The sequence below is a fragment of the Leptosomus discolor genome, chromosome Z (assembly GCF_034619465.1).
Source record: "Leptosomus discolor isolate bLepDis1 chromosome Z, bLepDis1.hap2, whole genome shotgun sequence".
Taxonomy (NCBI): Eukaryota; Metazoa; Chordata; class Aves; order Leptosomiformes; family Leptosomidae; genus Leptosomus; species Leptosomus discolor.
The window spans coordinates 6,008,415-6,026,542 of record NC_141419.1 but is presented as its reverse complement, the minus strand read 5'-3'; the positions used below and the strand labels follow the sequence as shown (position 1 = coordinate 6,026,542).

The window sequence follows — 18,128 nt, the reverse complement described above, 5'->3', positions numbered from 1 at the left end:
GAGTAGATGTCAGCCGACCTGGAGGTGCTCTCTGGGGCTGCTTCTGAACGTGAGCGTTCCTGCCTGCCGGTGTGCTGGCACGGGGACGCACGTGGGCAGAGCCCCTGCTCAGAAGCTCTCCGTGAACGGGTTGCGTTTTCTCACGGCTCCCACCCGCAGGTGTCTGCAGCAGGGACGTGGTTGGTGGCGAACGTGGTCTTACATAAGAGACAGTAACTAGGGTAAAGAGAGGAGGGGGTGCCATGGGAAAACTGTCTTCCACCCAGCCCAGATTTGACCCGGGTTTTCTTTAATGTTTAATGTGTGTTAATACTTCTTCTTGCAAGATCTTAATGTGCCATTAAGATCACTGCTCGCTCCACTGAGTAGAAGCAAAGTTTTCTCCACGTGCTGTAGCCCAGCCTGCTCTGTAGCTAGTGCCACTCTCCAGATCTTCTGTGCTGCAAATGCTCCCTCCTCCACAGTTAGTGGGTTACATCCTGCATTGAAAAATGCTCAGGACCATCAGGTTTCTGGTTACTGCAGATCCAGAAGCGTGAGACAAGGGATGGTTGGCTAGAAATGCTTCTTTCTTTTTTTCTTGGGCAGTGATCAACTGTGGTGACCCTGGTGTGCCAGCCAATGGCATTAGGCTGGGCAATGATTTTACCTACAATAAAACGGTGGTGTTCCAGTGCACACCGGGGTATATGATGGAGTCAGACAGGGCATCTTCTCTAACCTGCACAAAAGACCGAACCTGGAATGGCACCAAACCTGCATGCAAAGGTAAGGCTGGTTGCTGTAAATACTGGAGGATACAAGTTGTACAGGCCACAAACTTTCTGTGACTTGTGACAAGGTAATAGGCAGCAACTACTGCATAGTGCCCGGAACCCACCTGGGAGTTTCTCGGTCATATCAGTCAGTCTATCCCCTGTGTTTACAACCCTTACTCAGTTTTATTAACCTAGAGTGAACACCTTGCTATCTTTAGATCTATCAGTCATCACAATATGCCTGGGAGCAGATGCTATTATCCCTGTAGTAGAGAAGGGAGAGTGAAGCACAGAGAGTTAAGTGACTTACTCTTCACAAAAACTCAGATCAAACTCAAATGAAATATTGTGTTTGCAAGCACACGGTTTTTGGTATCATCTAGAAGTCTGAAAAATGTTTCTTCCAGCTTCTTTCATTATTTCTCAGTTCTGAGATTGCCTCTGTGGTTCAGAGATAGGAAAGGGAAATAATAGAGCAGTTGCAGGACAGGCTAGATCTCTTCTGCGACTGTTTTACTCACCCACCAAGTGTAGATAAGGCTTGTAGCAGCATCTCTGTACTTCTTTAGCAATCTGGAAAATTCACCTGTCATGATTCTGATATAAATACATACCACATAGAAACTTCCAAATACACTCCAGTTCCTTTAGAGGCTGTAAAGAGCAATTCTTCCACTGCTCTTTCATTCTCTCTACTGAGCTAATGTTGCAGGAGTAATACAGAATGTGGCCAGAGTCTCATTTGGAGGCCAGGCTGATTTGCATGAGCTTAGCATCTTTCCCAGTGCTCCCCTGAGCTGAAAAGCAAAGCACTGCAAAAATGTCATATTAGAACGCCCTAGAGTGGATGAAACACAGACTGGCTGTTGATTCAATCTGAAACTCAGCCAGGTTGTCCAAAATGTATGAATCTTTCAGGGAATCTTAGATGAATTTTCACACTCAGTCAGGGTGGATTCTTAGCTTCAGCTGGAAATGAACACCGACTCAGAAATCTGATTTTGAGATCGGGGATTTGGTTAACTCCGAACTTCAAAGTAAAATCCTGGGGTTTACAACTGCGCGCACAGCTGGAAAAGTTTGTACAGCCCCCTGCTAGGCCAGTCCCAGGAGGTGCTCTTTGAGAGCAGAATATAACTTTGATCCTACGTGAATTTGCTTGTTAATGGAAATAACTATGCTGAGAAGTCAAGAGAACTGAGTGTGCTTTTGTTTTTCGTTCAGCTATCATCTGCAAATCCCCACAAGCCATCCCCAACGGGAAAGTCGTGGGCTCGGATTTCAGCTGGGGCTCCAGCGTGAGCTATGCCTGCCTGGAGGGGTATCAGCTCTCCCTGCCCGCTGTGCTGACCTGCGAGGGGAACGGGACTTGGAGCGGGGAAATTCCCCAGTGCTTTCGTGAGTAGGCCACCATCTACATGTTCGTGCGTGAATTGGGTGGAGGGCTCTGCTTAAAGCCCAGTTGTTTGCTTTCTCTCCAACATCTCTGGTCTCTGTGTAGCTGATTTTAGTGTCCACTCTGCCTTGCCTGGCAGTATCATAGAGGGTACGGGTGGACCATTCTCCGTATGCGGGAAGTTAAATATCTGGTTGCTGTGCTTCCTACCCCTAAGCCCAAGGGAAGTCTTGTATTAAGTGAAGCCAGCGGGAGTTCTGCATGCCAGGAGAAAAGCACAATGATGCTTAGAGTACCCAAAAGCCTGAATGGATGCTCTCCCCATCTCCGACAGCAGCCCAATTGCTGGGAGTCTTGGTTTGCCGCCTCTGTAACACGGAGGCAGTGGTGGCCACGGGGACGCAGTCACTCCGCCTCTCGTAACAGAGATGTGAGGTCACGTTTGCAACGAGTCTGAAGATCTTGCATGTTCCTGTCTACCAGGGATCTTTAAAACTGGCTGTTTGTCCATGTGTCTCCCCAGTGACTGAGTCTTCTGCAGTTGGGGCTCTTGAAGCTGCCAAAGGCTGTAGGGAAGAAGCCTTTGGCAAAGGGCACTGTGTGGTTGCAGCAGAAGTTAGGAATGTTTTGTGAAGGCAGAGCTTTGGCTGGGTGGAAACCTGTGTGCTTGATACAACAGCTAATGTGAAAAAATTAGTTAAATGTCTGAGAATGATAAAGGCAGATTTAAGTTTCTTTCCTTGGCTGAATGGCTGGCAGCTGCACAATAGCCATTTTCATATTAAATCATACAAAGCCCTCGCTGTGTTCCTTGCACCTTTCCCTGGATCTTGTATAATTAGTGGGCTTTCTGTGTGACACGGAGCCATACAGCAATTTGACATCGTGCAATTAGAGATACGTTTTAAAGCTAAGCATGCTGTTAGGAAAAAAAAAAAGAAAAAAGAAAAAAAGAAAAGATGGGGGAGAAGGTGGAAGTTAATTAACAGCAATTGACAAAAAGAGAGAATTACAAAGAAAATAGCCAGCAATGCCTTCTACCACTACTAATTCCCTAGTCAATCACAGAGTTTGATGGCTGGGAGTGGTAATGTTTGGGCCACTAATAGACCCATCTTTAGCTTATTAACATTGCTTGCTCTTGAGGAGGTTCGTCGCAATCCGCTTGTCTCTTTGCCTGTTGCAGCTGTGTTCTGCGGTGATCCGGGGATACCCGCTCAAGGCAGGAGGGAGGACAGAGGCTTCACCTACCGCTCTTCCGTCTCCTTCTCCTGCTTAGCCCCCCTTGTGCTGGTGGGATCAGCCCGGCGGTTCTGCCAGTCGGATGGGACGTGGAGCGGGACCCAGCCCAGCTGCATAGGTAAGGGGAGACTCCTCCGTCTTGCAACTACGAGCAAAGAGCTTTGAGTGGTCACCTTGCTTTTCCGCTTGTGGCAAAGTTGGTTTCCTTTTCTGGGTTTGCAGAATGTTCCCCTGAAAATTGGAATGTACAGGTAAGGTGCTTTTGGTTTGTGTGTACTAGCTGGTGGTAAACAACCCATCTCCTTCTCTTGGGGCTTGCTGCTTAGATTCAGTGCCTGCCCCCGTCATTCCTGCTCCTGACAGTTGTCAAGACGTAGTACCTCCAAGGAAGACTGTCTCCTGCCTGCTGCTGCTCCTCAGCACTGTGCTTGGGCTGCCGGCGGGCAGGAGAGAGAAGTTCCCTGCAGAACTTCCAGGTTAACATTTCCGACCTGGGCCGTAAGGTTCGAGGGCTGTGTGAGAGCCTGCGGAGGGGAGCACCGCGCAGAGGTCCCAAAGGCTGGGGCTGGGGACAGCGGCAGCACGCTGGTGCAATGCCGCGCCTGCACTCGTGCCCTGTACCGCGCTAAAGCTGCTGCACCCCTGCCAGCATCAAATCTTTGCGCTGTGCTGGGCTCTATGCTGCTTCCAGGCTTCCCTGGGGACCTCGCACCCAGCGCGCTGCTCTGTGGAGATGCGTCGTGACCAGCGATGGGGGTGAAAGTGCAGTTTGACCGCAGGGAGCAGCGTGGGCTGCTGTGCAGCAGAGCTGCTCTTCTCCCAGAAAATGCAGCAAAACTGAGTTCTGCCTAAAGGGTGCACGTGAGAGCTCTTATGTCCTCTGCTGCCTTTGAATTATATCCAGAATGGCAGAACAGCAACTCTTAGAAGTGTGACAGTGCTGTTAACAGAGATCAAAATCCTACAGATTGCTTGGCCTAGCTCCAATGTTGGGATTCAGGCTAATACTTCCCCGCATTCCTCAGGTGCCTATTTTCTGGGGCTTCCAGAACCTTTTGAAACCTCCAGGAGGTGTATAATCAGAATCAGTCACAGCATTCTTCACCTATTTAAAACCCTGCCTGCATTCTTGAACTTTAGGGCTCCTGTGGTGATAAACTGCCTGGGCTGTGTGTTGTTACCTTAACTGTCTGCCTGAACACCACCATCATCACCTCATGGGGGCATCTGGGGCAGAAGGAGATCTCAGGCTGTTCTCCACAGTTTTCAGTCATCCTAGCTGCACCTTAAATCCATCACCAATTACAGTAATGTAGAAATACTCGTGGCCTGAACCTCCAGGTTTCCTGTTGATTTCACCAGGAGCTTTCTCATATACAAAGACTTGTGACCGCCTGCCTACTGTTGTAAATACTGGCTTTAAATGCTTCAGCACTTTATTGCAAATACTTGTGCAGATGTATGTACCTGTTGTACATACGTGGCTCCCGGCCCTCCAGAGCTGTCTGTGATTGAACCCAGCAAACGCAGCTCTTCGTGCTGCTGATGCAAGGTACTTAGAATTCGTCTCCCCAAGACAAACTGTGAGAAGGCAGAAAAGGCAAACCTTAACCCAAAATGTCAGTGTCTGTTCAAGCAGCTGCTGTTCAGTGTCAGCTGCTGTTCAAACAGCTGAACCTAAAGTGTTGTATTTATTCAGGTCTCACCCATTTTTGAGATACATTCGATTGCCAGCACCACAGACCTCCCTAGATGCAGCCGGGAGACCGAGGCTCTGCCCTCCACCCTCTGCCGTCCATCACCTGCTACCTCATCCAGCAATGGGGCTCTTTATTTATTTATTTTAAACACTAATTTATCTGGGGGCTTCCATGGAAACGGCATCGGTGATAAATGACAAAAGCTCAGCAGAACCGAATGACAGAAAATGAATTAGCTTGTGCACCACAGCCCCAAATCAGCCATGTTGTGTCCCCCTTGTTTAGTTATTGTCCGCAGCTCCAAGGTCCTGGGGATGACACCAACGAGTGCATAATGTTTCAGTAGGAAGAGACCAACTAGTCAGACCATATGGAGGAAAGGCATAAAAATGGACAACTGCGCTATTAGATACAGAAGTTGTACTCTGATGTCCTATAGCTGCAGGCTGTAGTGACAGGCCACTGCGTTGGATTGGGGAGACTTAGTTTATTTCTTGTCTTGCACAATCCCGTTAATTGGAGTATTTTGAGTGTAGAGCAGGATTTTCTGTGGGGTTTATGGACCTTCTCGTAGCAATGTTGAGCAAGTTGAAAAAGGAAAACTGGGAATCCAGAGCAGACTCTCATCCGATTGCACTGAGATCCTGCAATGCTCCAGCTCCCTGCTAACATAGCTACCCCTCACTGGGTACCAGGGCATCCCTGTGGCCAGCATTGCAACTTAGCTTAATCCTGTGACCCCAAGGAGCAGGGAACCTGTCCCTGATGAACTGCCTTTCAGGCAGAAGCTTCAGTTTCCTTTGCTCAGTTTGAGATGCTGATATTAATGTGATGCATCTCTGCCTTAATTCCATTGATGCCCTGCTACTGTCAACATGCTGGGAAAAAAAGAAAGTGTAGATGCTAGAAGAGTAGCAGCAGGTTTTCCTACAGAATTGTGTATTCGTCTTCTGATAGATTGAGACCAAACGAGGCGTAAAGAGAGATGATGTATCTGAGATGCATTAAAATTTCCAGCCCCCATCTATCACTGTGAAATAGCAAGGTTCCAAGGGAGGAAGTGTGGGAGCGACAGCTGAGCCCAGAAGGACGAAGGCACTGACCCAGGGCGCAGGACAGGACAGGGTCACTGCAGCCCTCGGCGCAGGGGGCGGCCAGTGGAAGTGGAAGGCACAGCACTGGTGAGGCGGTTGCTTCACTCATCGCCTGTAGAATAGGGGAAGGGAAGAAAGTTGTCCCTGACGCAAGATTTATGATCGTACGTTTTCTGCTGGGTGACTGAGTGCCTCTGGTTAGTTTGTGTTGCAACAGTCAGGGATTTAAGAAACACAAAGATCCATGTATTTTTCCTTGTTGCTATGTATTCCTCCTGTAGCAAAATATTCCTGTCTTGTTGCAAAGGCACAGCATGATCTTTTTGTGTGGAGAGCAGGGGAAGGCAGAGCTCTGACATGGCTTCCACAACCGCTCCTTTAAAACACTGTTTCTGTTCTTTTCTTTGAAGACCCCAGCCTCACGACGTGTGCAGACCCCGGCGTGCCTCTCTTTGGGATGCAGAACAACTCCCAGGGCTACCAGGTACTGTCGCGGCAGCGGGGTCCCCTCAGCTGCACCCCTGGTACTCACTGTGGTTAGTCTGTGTCAGAGTCCTGGCGTGGATTACTATGTCCTCCCGTGAGCAGGACATCCTGGCGTGATCCATTAGACCCCACCACGCATTTGTGTGGGATTGACTAGCAATGCATTGTTCATGATATTAATTACAGTGCTAATTAATAGTTATTAGCTTATTCACATTGGAGACATAATTTCCGTTCATTTTCAGATTAAATCCTGTAGGTGCTTTTCTTAATCTCAGCTGCTGTACAATATGAAATCAGTGGAAAGGAGAGAAAAAACCAAAGCAAGTCCCTGGGGTGCTCCATCTCCAGCCTCCGCTGCCGTCCCTGCGGGTGCCCATTCCCTGCTGTGACAGAGCTAGGCGTAGGGCTGGGGTAGTTGATTCTGTGTGGCTACTCCTGCCAGAGTGGAGTTTTCAATTTTGCTGCTAATTAGTTATCTTAATCCCAGGTTTTAATAAATGAATTCTAATTTTTAATTACTACTGAGTCACCTTGAGTCTGGGTTGCCAGTCTGAGAGCCGCACACCGTAGTGGAGCCACCTCAGGTGCTCACGCAGGGGATGAGGTGGTGGCTGGAGCAGAGAGTGTCACAGGGAAATGGTGCCTTTGGATGTGGTACCCAGGGGACTGCAGCAGCCAGCTGAGAGTCTGGGAGGGACTGTGTGATAAAACCCGGCTGCAGCGTCAGCGAGGAGGTGGCCCGCATGGTGTACAGCCCTGCTAGGGATGGGAAAGGCACTCAGAGCCCTGCTTGGCAATTTTATTCCAGCGTATTCTGGGTTTAAAGCAAATCCAGTTGCAATAACGGGGCTGGCGGCCGAACAGCATGATACTGCCAACCTGTGTGAAGCAGGGAGTGAGCTCCATTATATGGTAATGGTTTGGTTGAAATAATCATAATGGGATTGAAACGAAATGCAAAAAGGTGGATAGTCTGCAAAAAGTAAGCACACCTCAAAAGTGTTGAAAAATCAGGTTTCAGTTTTTGTGATCCTTTTTGCTGTTGGCAACCCAAATTGGCATTTACAATACACCTACAGGCTGTTTGTTGATACTACTTCTACTGAATATCCCTTTTGGCAAAAATTTCAGCCCATTCTAATAGCACCTGCGTTCGATGCTGGCTTTGGGTATATTGAAAAGACAAGCAGCCTTGTCTCTCTCACTAAAAGAAGGAACTCCCCGCTCCCTGAGAGCTTTCTTGAGACCACACTCTCGCAGGGTGGTGAGGGCAGAAAGCAGGTGACTGCCCTCTCCAGCACATAGAAGACGGAAGATTACAGAAGCACCTTTGTGTTACAAGCAGGGGCGAATCGCATTGCACTGGGAAGTTCAGTGGTTTGTCTCCCGTTGTAACAGGTGGGAAGTATCATCTTTTTCAAGTGCCAGAAGGGATACCTGCTGCAGGGCTCCACCACCAGGACCTGCCTCCCCAACCTGACGTGGAGCGGCGTGCAGCCAGACTGCGTCCGTAAGTCTGGGGAGAGGTTTTGTCGAAGGAAACCGGTGCGTTTAACCGTGCTGCTGCCTTGTTTGGTTGCCGTGCTTCACCATGCAAATTGCTGGCTCTGGAGAGCTGGTCATTTGGGGGGAGAGCTCTGAGAAAACATATTCTTGAAGAAAAGGGATCTCACACAATCAGTTCTCTCCTGACATGACTACACCAGCAGCCACTTCTGATTTCAGATGAGATTTTTCACTTGTCCCTTCCTCCGAGAGATAGGTTCAGGTGAGACTTCGTTTTGTGCTTCTGAAACCGAATTTGATGGCCGAGATGTGAGCTCACACTCCAGGGACCAAGGTTAACATTTAGCCGAAGGGCTCTCCAGCAGAGCAGTGTTTCTCCTCTCTTTAATAACATGTTGCTCTTTCTTTTAAGCTGTCCATCATCTTTTCCCTGCTACACCAGAAGGAGTTTAATGTAATGGATTTAAGTGGTAATATCCATCAGGGCCTCTGTATCATAAGTATTAAAAAGCTTTTTCCTCTCCCTTGTGAGGTGGTTTATTGGTGAGATATTTTTCCGCTAACAAACCCTTCAGGTGCTCACTCTGTGAGCAGCTCAACCAGGGCACCTACCTTTAAAAACTCTTACAGGTAGTGTCAGGGGAGAGGGGGGCGGTTGCTCTGGAAGGAGCTGCCCTTCCCCACTGCTCACCTGCGTGGTGGGAGTCCATCCCCAAATTCACAGGGATGCTGAATTGGACGACTACAGGGATGCAGCAGCAGCTCTACGTGGGATTTTGCTCCTGGTGCTAGGTGCAGTGAAATAGAAGATGGTTTTGGCTTACCCATGCCAGCCAGGTCATTTAGGTTTAAGGCCTTTAGGTTTTGTGTAAAGCCGCCTCCATCTGCAGCGCGGGGTTGGATGCAGTTACTGCTAACGGGCGCTGAACTGCCGCCTCCCAGCTGGGCTGTGAGCTCACAGCCGGGGCTCTCAGACCATGCGAGTTCAGGTTAAGTCTTTCAGCTTTCTGGGTTTTATATTTCATCCTCTGTAAAACGAGGATGAAGATAATACCTCATGAAGGCTGCCAAGGATTTGTTTTCATTCATGAGCAGTTTGAGAGCTACAGAAAGGGCAAATTTACAGCATGGGTGAGAAGAGCCTCCCGGCTCTGTGATTTATTTGTTTTGTGTCATAACTTCTCAAGGAAAGTGGTGACACATTTACAACAGGACCTGATCGAGCAGCGCAGGCACACGCTTGCTCTGGTGGCAGGGAGCTGGACAAGCTCAGCTTTGATTTCTGTAGCCAAATCCTGGAAGTTATTGAACAATTACAGGAATTTATGGGTATTGCACACTTTTGGGGTCTTACTGTCTGATCTTGTGGACAGATAGGTGCAAATTATTAGTAGGATACTGGTCCACGAAGAGAGATTGTACAAAACCAGATCTGTAATGCATTTGCTGGAATCACTGGCTTAATTTACGAGGTCTTGATGGCCTGTAAAGGCAATTTTGGTCTGCAGATAGACTTGGAACACAGCGCTGGGGTCAGAATTAAAGGAAGGAGACAGGTGTCTTTAGCATCATGTGGTTTCAACTTTTTTCCCCTTAAAAGGTGGGAGATGGCGGAGCCTGATTTTCAGTTTGTGGAAGCTGGAACCAAGTGAAGGATCCCCTGAGAGCTTTAGCCAGAAAGAGCAATCTAGCCAGCAAAGCACGGGAAACGGTCTCATTAATTCGATCCGTTTGGGAAAAATCCAGGCGTGTCATTGTCTTCCTTAGTGAGCAGAGAAAGCTTTTGCTGAAAAATGCTCTTCAAAGAGATTTCTGTCCCTGCTGACACTGTGGTGCCAATCCTCTGCCTTTCTGTCTACAACTGGATGTTGTCTCTCATCTCTGTTTTCCCTCTGCTTTTCAGCTCACCACTGTAAGCAGCCAGAGACCCCCTCCCATGCCAACGTCGGTGCTCTGGATTTGCCATCGCTGGGCTACACCTTGATCTATTCTTGCCAGAGCGGGTACTATCTCACTGGAGGATCTGAGCATCGAACCTGCAAAGCAGATGGCAGCTGGACAGGAAAACCACCTATTTGCCTCGGTAAAAGCTCTGAGCAGCATGACCCTGGTTTTGCATTTGCCTGCACCTCTGCAGAGGGGAGCATTGCAGCCCAAGAGAAAACAGCTATTCTCTTAGACCTGCACCAGCACACAGATGTCGTGTGTTTGCATGGCTGAGCTGGCTGTAGAGACCACAGCTCCCAGACGGTCCTGTGCAGGTCCTAGCGGGGAGACAGCTAGGGGATTTTCTGCCTGATGGTCTGGATCTAGAAGAGTCTGCATAAGACAAAGATTGTTCTTTACTCACCCACCTTTTGCCTACCTTAGAGTCTTCAGTCAGGAACACATAGTGGTCTAATCCTGCCATAGAGCTGTGTGGCTCTCGTGGAGCCTCGTGGCTCTCTCTGGATGCTTTGGGTTGGCACAGATGGCAGAGGAGGACAGCAAATGAAAGCTTTGTGCCGTTTCAAAGGGGCTGGGCAGGGCGCCATCCAAAACCCCACATCCATGGGGACGTGCAGCCACGTTACGTGTGTGAGCAATGCCAGCCAAAGGCTGTCCTCTGCTAGCACCGGCGCGGTAGAATTGTCCCAACGGCGTCAGACGCCGCGATATTCACCAGCTGTGGTTTGACCCTCTCTTTCAGCCGATGTCCGCCCCAGCGGAAGGCCGGTCGGCACCGCGCGGGACCCGCCGCTCGCCAAGGTGTCAGGTACCGTGGCAGGGCTCGCTGCTCCCTGGGACGCGTTAGCACTAGACCTGGACCTTACCAGGTCCATCCCCTCCCGTCCCTTCCCCAGAGCAGCCACAGATCCCGCTGTTTCTTGCAGATCTTGAGACTGCTGGGCTGGTGAAAGCAGCCCGTGTGCCCCATCCTGTTTATGCTTCACTGGGAAACAGACAGGAGCCTTAAGGGAGTTGGGCACCAACATCCACTACCCTCCCCAGGGCGCTCCGGAGATTCAAGCCATCTGGGATGTTTTACATTAGACCTTTTTTAAAAAAAAAAAAGTATTTTGTTGGCTTTTCCTAAGAAATTATTTTGGGGGTTGGTTTGTTTTTAAAACTTTGGTGGCATTTTTTGTCAAAACAACAAAATTAAAGTCATCAGCTTGTTTGTTCTTTTCTCTTTGGCTTTGTACTCAGTGATGATAACCCAGAGAGTGGGTGGGATTTGAGATATTTAAATACATATTTGTGAATTCAAAGAAAGAAAGAAATTTGCTCTATTTTTATTTCTGAAAAATGGGAATAAATGGCAATGCTCTTGTTTTTCTCCATCCCCAATTGCTGTGGTTTCTAGTGCCTGCCGATGTGTTTGCAAGGAATTCCCTTTGGAAAGGCTCCTATGAATACATGGGGAAAAAGCAGCCTGCGATGCTCTCTGTCACTAGCTTTGACCCTGCCACCGGTAAAGTCAATGCCACTTTGATAGACCACAGCGGTGTGGAGCTCCAGGTGTCTGGTAAGGGAGCCGACATGGCCGTTTGTAGGGATTTACACTTGTCATAGGTGGTGTCACAGAGTGAGGGGCAGCATGCTCTGCTACATCAGTGCTGTTGATGCTCTGAGATCTTTACAGAACCACCCAGGTTTGAAGTCTCCAATCTTTGATTGCACCCAAGACGAACAAAGTCATATATCTGAGTTTGCTTTAACTCTGCCTGAAAGGCAGCTCAGGCCAGTCCATCGTCTGTTCCCTGTGTACAGGAGTGGTGAACTTAAGATAAAAACTTTAAACAAGAATAAGTGATGTCAGTGCTCCTCGTCCCTGCCCTTCATGGAGTACCAGGTTGTTGCTGATCCATTGTAACCTCACTGATCCAATATAACCCGAACATTAACAGTTGAGTGTCTTCCCAAGTGCAAAATAGCTTTAATATCCTGGGGAGTGGATGCAGGATAGGGTGTTCGTGGTGTGTTTCCCAGTGCATCCCACTCGTAGGGTTGGTAAGAGGAGTTGTTGTCCTCTCTTAAGATGATGAGGTGATTTCTCTGGGCTCTCAGGTAGAAAGTTAATTACCTCAAATTCAAATAGAGTCATTGTGATCTAGAGATTAAAAGTCACTTATTTTTCAGGCATTTACAAGAAGGAAGATGTGCACCTGCTTCTCCAGGTTTATCAAATAACGGGGCCGGTGGAGATCTTTGTCAACAAGTTCAAAAACGATAAATGGGCTCTAGATGGACACGTAAGTGCAGGGGCACACCAAGTCCCCCGCCACAACTCCTCCCATTGCTATCACATCCCCAGCTTTTCTCTCGCTGAAGCTGAGGGAGTGACTCCCGTAGCTGCTATCCTCCAGTGACCTGCTTGCTTGAGGGGGACACAGGGCATTCTTCCAGCATGCGAGATAACATTGCGTGACAGTCAGCTCCTCCATGCTCCCTTGCAGCTGTATGGGTTTTTATTGCCCTGTGGGTTTAAATCTGTAAGTCTTCCAGATAATACTGAAAGAGAAACCAACATGATTAATTCCATTTTAACATTTTGTATCTGTTAAACATCAAACTAGAGGAGCTAATCTTCCCTTACGGAGTCAACTTCTCACCCCAATTTCTGTGTCTGGTAACTTCCCATGCCCTTAAGAGATTCACTGGAGTTTAGAAGAAACATGCATCTGATTGACCCATGGCCAGCTGTAGCCCAGAGCCTTCGCTATCCCTGTTGAATCAGCAATGTGTTCTGTAGTTTATTGCAAACAAGATTTTTTTTTTTTCTTCGTTTGAGATGTGAGAGTCTTAACAAGTTGTTGGGCAGTCAGACTTCTTAAAAAACGCTTCAGTTTTCTGGGGAATTGAATCAAATTAACACTATGCATGAACTTGAAAGAGGCTGTGATAAGATGGGTGCTAAAAATCCCAGGGAAGTGTTGAACAAATCTGTTGATGCCTGCTCTCCTGCCATTGCAGGTCTCATCAGAGTCTTCAAGCGGCACGTTTGTGTACCAGGGCTTTGTGCGTGGCAAAGGCTTCGGGCAGTTTGGCCTTCAGAGACTTGGTAAACTTCCTCTGATTACTGCTTTTTCCCTTGATTGCTGAAAGCTAGATTTTGGTGGTAGTGGAGGTTTTCAGATGGGGAACATTTCTCCTGTCCTTGGCTTTAATTTTCAGCCCCACTGGATCAGATCTTTATAGCTGGTTTTGAACCGTCAGGTTTAACCTAACCCTTTCCAGCTCCCCTCCACACATCATTGATAAGAGAGCTGGTGAAACCCAAACCTGCCACAGGGGCAGAGAAGTGGAGTGCCCTCAAATCTCTGTACCCCAGGGGGTGGGAGATGGAGGCATCTGAAACAGCTTCTGTTTCTTCACGTTTGAGGCGAGCGGTGCCATGCTGCACAGGGAGGAGGAGATCCCCGTTGCCCAGCAGCACTTCTGCCTTGCACCTTCTCACCTGCAGTTCCTCCATCTACAATGGATGCAGCAGCTCTGCCCTGGCTTGTGTTTAAATACTGAATGCATTGAACACGGGATATTCTGTCGAGTGGGGGCTAAACCCATCCTTAATGTAAGATTTGTGGGAGACAAACAACAGCAAAATTTTTAACTTGGGAACAAAGTGAGGCATTTAAATAAACAGGTTTCTGTTCCAAGACAGAGTTTGGAGCCATAAATAGCACCTGGACACTTTTTTTCTCCATATTTCTAGATGCCTGACCTAAAAGCCCAGGTCCCACTGCTACCACGAATGTCTCCATCTCACTCTCAGAAATCACAGAGGCACTTGAGAGCTTAGGCAACCCAAGATCTAAGCTCCTAAATATCTCTTAAAATGTGGCTTGAGCTCTTCAATCTCTTAGAATTTTTGGAATCTGACCCCTGGAGTCTTGTCACCTTTATGGAGAATTAGATGCTCATTATTGCAGCCTTTGAAAGTCTCCCATAAAGCCTAACTTTAAGCATCCAATTTTGAGCATTTTGGTAAGATGAATCTATTTACATCTGTCTTCAGTTGCAGTTCTAAATAAATGATGATGTCTAAGCTGGGCTAGCTCTCCTGACCATTCTTCATGTGGCTCAGAAGTTTTTGATTACCTTTTACAGCAGCACTTCTAACCGTCTTGCTCTCTTGTTGATGATGTAACCTGTAACTCAAGCAAACCTCATTTCCCACAGCAGTGTTTTGAAATGTGTTCATTTCTGCTGTGTTTCAGACATCAGCATGATGGAAAATGATCCAGAATCAATAGGACACCATTTTGCATCAAACAGCAGTTCTGTGGCAGCTGCCATTCTTGTGCCTTTCATAGCCCTGATTATTGCAGGGTTTGTGCTTTATCTCTACAAACACAGGTAGGTTTCGGGAATGGTGCCGGTAGGGGAAACAAAATCAGGGGGCTGACAGAAATATTTGTGAGCTTGACTTAAAAGCACTCCCCCTAGATCTGGTTTCTCGTTTAATTCGGAAGGAGAAAAAAATAATGGAGCAAGCGCATGTGGAGGGGTGAGGGTGTTGGGAGAAGAGAGTGTTGAGGGCTTTTATGGCCATTAATGAGATTTGTGGCAACATTAAGTAGGATAAGGCAAAGTAAATTTCATACTTCAGCGTTCAAGCCAGCTTTGCGTATGTTGTAAATTAGTTATTTCTCCTGATCAATGTATTGCCGTGGAAATGTTGCTGCAATGCAAAGCGTCGTGCAGGCTGGCTGCTCTGGGAGGGAGCACGCTTAGGGCTGTAGCAAAGCCCAGGGAGCTGCCTGTGCTACAAATCTACAGTTGAGATTTTTCTGTAGATCCCTCTGCCTTATCCCCAGGTGTTTACCCTTTTCAAAAGCCGCTATTTTCTCTCTGCAGGAGAAGACCAAAAGTCCCATTCAATGGCTACGCAGGCCATGAAAACACCAACGTCCGAGCGACGTTTGAAAATCCGATGTACGACCGAAACCTGCAGCCCACAGACATCATGGCCAACGAGACGGAGTTCACAGTCAGCACTGTGTGCACAGCTGTATAGCACCCGGCCCCCCCACGGTGAGTGGGCAGAAAGGGAGGACGAGAGTGGCACCGGGCCACTGCCTTCCTCGTGTTAGTCACTTTTTGTGCTGTATCGAAGCGGTGGTTCAACAGAGCACCCAGAGTGGTTCAGATTGCCCGGGAAGATCATCTCTGCCCAGGGCAAGACCCAAACCAGCATCCCCATCTCCGGGTCTCGGGTGCTTACTGCCGGTTGGGGCAGGACCTCCTGGGAACCAGTGGCAAAGCAATTCTAAATAGCCCTGTGGTGAGAACAGTCACCAGGTGAAGGAAAAAATGAGTCTAAGATTAGAGATCGTGCACTGTGTGACTCCAGACAGGGTGTTTTGCACAGTGATCAGAGGAGGGGTTAAAGCGAGGGGTTTAAGTCTTACTGCATAGGCACAGAGAAATAATGTCGTAAACAAAAGTACCCTGTGGACTGTAAGAGCACTTCTAGAGTGGAACATTCTTAGTTTGAGATAACGAAGCCATTGCAGGCTTTCCCAGCATTTCTCTGTGTGGTAACAAGCTGTGTGCTTCTCTCTCGCTCTTCCATTGTCCCAGATTCCTCCGGGGTCGGTGTCTAGTGGATGATTGTGTTTCACCTCACTAGTCTCCATCCATTCCGTCCCCATCTCCCTCCTCCCAACCTTGCTGAGGCTGTGGAGAAGCTGCTACACCTCGCTGGACTTTGCGTTAACTCCTGAGAGACTGCTGAGTTGTCCTCTGTCATCCTCACCCACCCTCTCCATCCTGCCGTGGATAACGAAGCCAACCAAAGGTCCGCTCCAGCACAGCTCCCCTCTCCCACCCTGCCAGTGGGTCTCAGCCCAACATCGAGCCCTGGGGAAGTGGAGGACCTGGGCGGTGAGGTGATGGGAAGGCTTTTACAACCTGCATCTTGGTGATGTGTTCCTGGAGGGAGCGGTGGGCTATGTGGGGTCCCACCAACCGCCCTCCACTTGGGAAGAGCTTGGACAACAAAGGGGCAAAAGCAGGTTGCACTGCACAAGGTGCTGATTTGGGTGAATGGAAAATACCGGTAGGGGACAGGATGAGTACTTGCTTTGTCTTTATTTGGGTTTGTGGGTTATTTCTTTGTTGTTTTTTTCTCACCCAGGGCTTTTGCAGAGGAAGGGTTTTCAAATGAGACCTTTTCAATGAGAAGAGCAAAACTTTGCAAGCTTTTCTGCTCTTCTGTGTGTTTAATTTTCCTTTGGGCATTCTTGCTGGGTTTTTTGCTGCCCCATGTTCATTTCAGGCAGCTCTCAGGGCTGGTGAGGAAATGTCCCCCCCATCTCTGGCCCTCTCCCAGCAGCTGCCAGTTTTAGCTGTGTCCAAACACCCTAATCAGGAAATTGCTGGCAGACATGAAGGGACAAAACCCTCTTCAAAAAGAACTCTAACAAATACTGATTTCCTCCCAGTAGCATTCAAAAGCCTTTGCCCTTTCCATATTGATCCTCCAAATGGCAATGCAATAAGAGTTTTAATTTCTATCCAAAGCTGTTCTTTTTATTTCCCAGGGGCAGAAAGGTTGCCTTGGCTTTGATGAGAGCTGATAAGGCGGCTTGACATTTTTCCTCCCTTATAAGAGAATGATGCTTTTGTAATGACACTGTCCTCCTCTAATAAAGAGGAGAGCTGCTCTTGTTGGTTCAGGGTTTTGGTCTGTTTGGTTTGAGTCACTGTTTCTTAGGCCAGGCTGGAGTCAAGGAACGCAACAGTGCCATTTTACTAACTGAGACTCCAGTGAAATACAGCTGACGTAGAGCAGTATGTGTCAATGAAGCAGCTTCTTCTTACAGAAGACTTGAAGGGAAAACAATTAGAACAAATGGGCTGGTGTTTGCATCCATGCTTGCAATTAACCGCTGGCTTTCCTCTGCTTAATGTCAGCTGAGGTTTTGTCTAATGAAAGCCACAGGGTAGGGGTTTTTTTCTGTTTTGTTTATTCTTTTACTCTGTGTGCGCGCACGTGTATATATATAAATATATATTATTTTTTTTACTTCTGTCTCTTATTCAGCGCTCTTAGAGTAAGCAGCATTCTACAGCCTAATTGCTGAACAGCCAGCCTGCCAAAAAATGCCATCCCTGCTCCCCCAAGCCTGCAAGGGTGCTCTGATTTATTCCTGAGAGGTGGGCGCAAGCACATGTGTGAGCCAGAGCCCTGATCCAACACGGGCAGAAGTCGGTGAGATGCTGCCCGCGTGGAGGTGGGCTCACAGGTAGCTCAGGGCCAGGGCTGCACTGTGTCCTGCGGCAAGGCACGCTCCCAGCTCATGCTGGATACACAGACGGGTGGAGACGGCTTCGCCTTCCAGCCGGTTGCGGGACTAAACATCTTGGGGTGGCCGGGCCGGGCTGGCAGCGGTGCCTGCTTCTCTCTGGGCACCTCCAGCTGGCAGGACACGGGCCCCAGAGCAAGCTGAAGGGTAAGTGAGAAGAGGGGACCCCGACCGGGCTGCGGTGGCACTCGGGTCTGGGGCCAAGGGCTGGCTGTCCTCCAGTTCATCAGCTGGGCGGCTGCGGTGAAGGCAGGGAGCTGCCTCCCCTTCGCGCTGGTGTGACGAGGCCGGGATGTTCCCCTGGTTCCTTTGCATCTGCAAGTAGATAGCTGGTTCCTTCCTTCAGGTCTGCTCTCCTGGCCCGTATTTGACCCCAGGGTCCCTTCCAGCCTAAATTATTCTGTGATGGCTGCCCTTGGCCAAACCCACAGCCCGTTCTCCTGGCCTTTGTCCAGCCCCCATAACACAGCCAAGGGACCCGGCTCCCTTGCATCGCAGATCCCAAAGGCAGCGCCGTTTTGCAGTCCCTGGTGCTCTGGTGCCAGTGATAGCAGTGTCCTGGCTCCTCTTTCAACACCCAGAACTCAAAACACCTCGCAGTATCCTACGACAGCAGAGCTTGGCTCTTTCCAGGCTCCTGTCACTGAGCT

The 18,128-nt window shown here is 48.7% G+C and overlaps 1 protein-coding gene across 1 annotated transcript in view; it reads left to right on the top strand.

Annotated features, from left to right (window-relative positions):
* The window catches only part of CSMD2 (CUB and Sushi multiple domains 2), a 298,000-nt gene extending 282,815 nt beyond the window's left edge, over positions 1-15,185 (top strand). Inside the window, exons 59-70 of the mRNA XM_086480279.1 lie at positions 589-768; positions 1,983-2,156; positions 3,341-3,514; positions 6,601-6,674; positions 8,078-8,189; positions 10,089-10,268; positions 10,875-10,940; positions 11,532-11,693; positions 12,308-12,420; positions 13,142-13,229; positions 14,386-14,524; positions 15,026-15,185. Coding sequence (XP_086336405.1) covers positions 589-768; positions 1,983-2,156; positions 3,341-3,514; positions 6,601-6,674; positions 8,078-8,189; positions 10,089-10,268; positions 10,875-10,940; positions 11,532-11,693; positions 12,308-12,420; positions 13,142-13,229; positions 14,386-14,524; positions 15,026-15,185 — 1,622 coding nt within the window. The remainder of the gene's footprint in view (positions 1-588; positions 769-1,982; positions 2,157-3,340; positions 3,515-6,600; positions 6,675-8,077; positions 8,190-10,088; positions 10,269-10,874; positions 10,941-11,531; positions 11,694-12,307; positions 12,421-13,141; positions 13,230-14,385; positions 14,525-15,025) is intronic.
* The last annotated feature ends 2,943 nt before the right edge of the window (positions 15,186-18,128 follow it).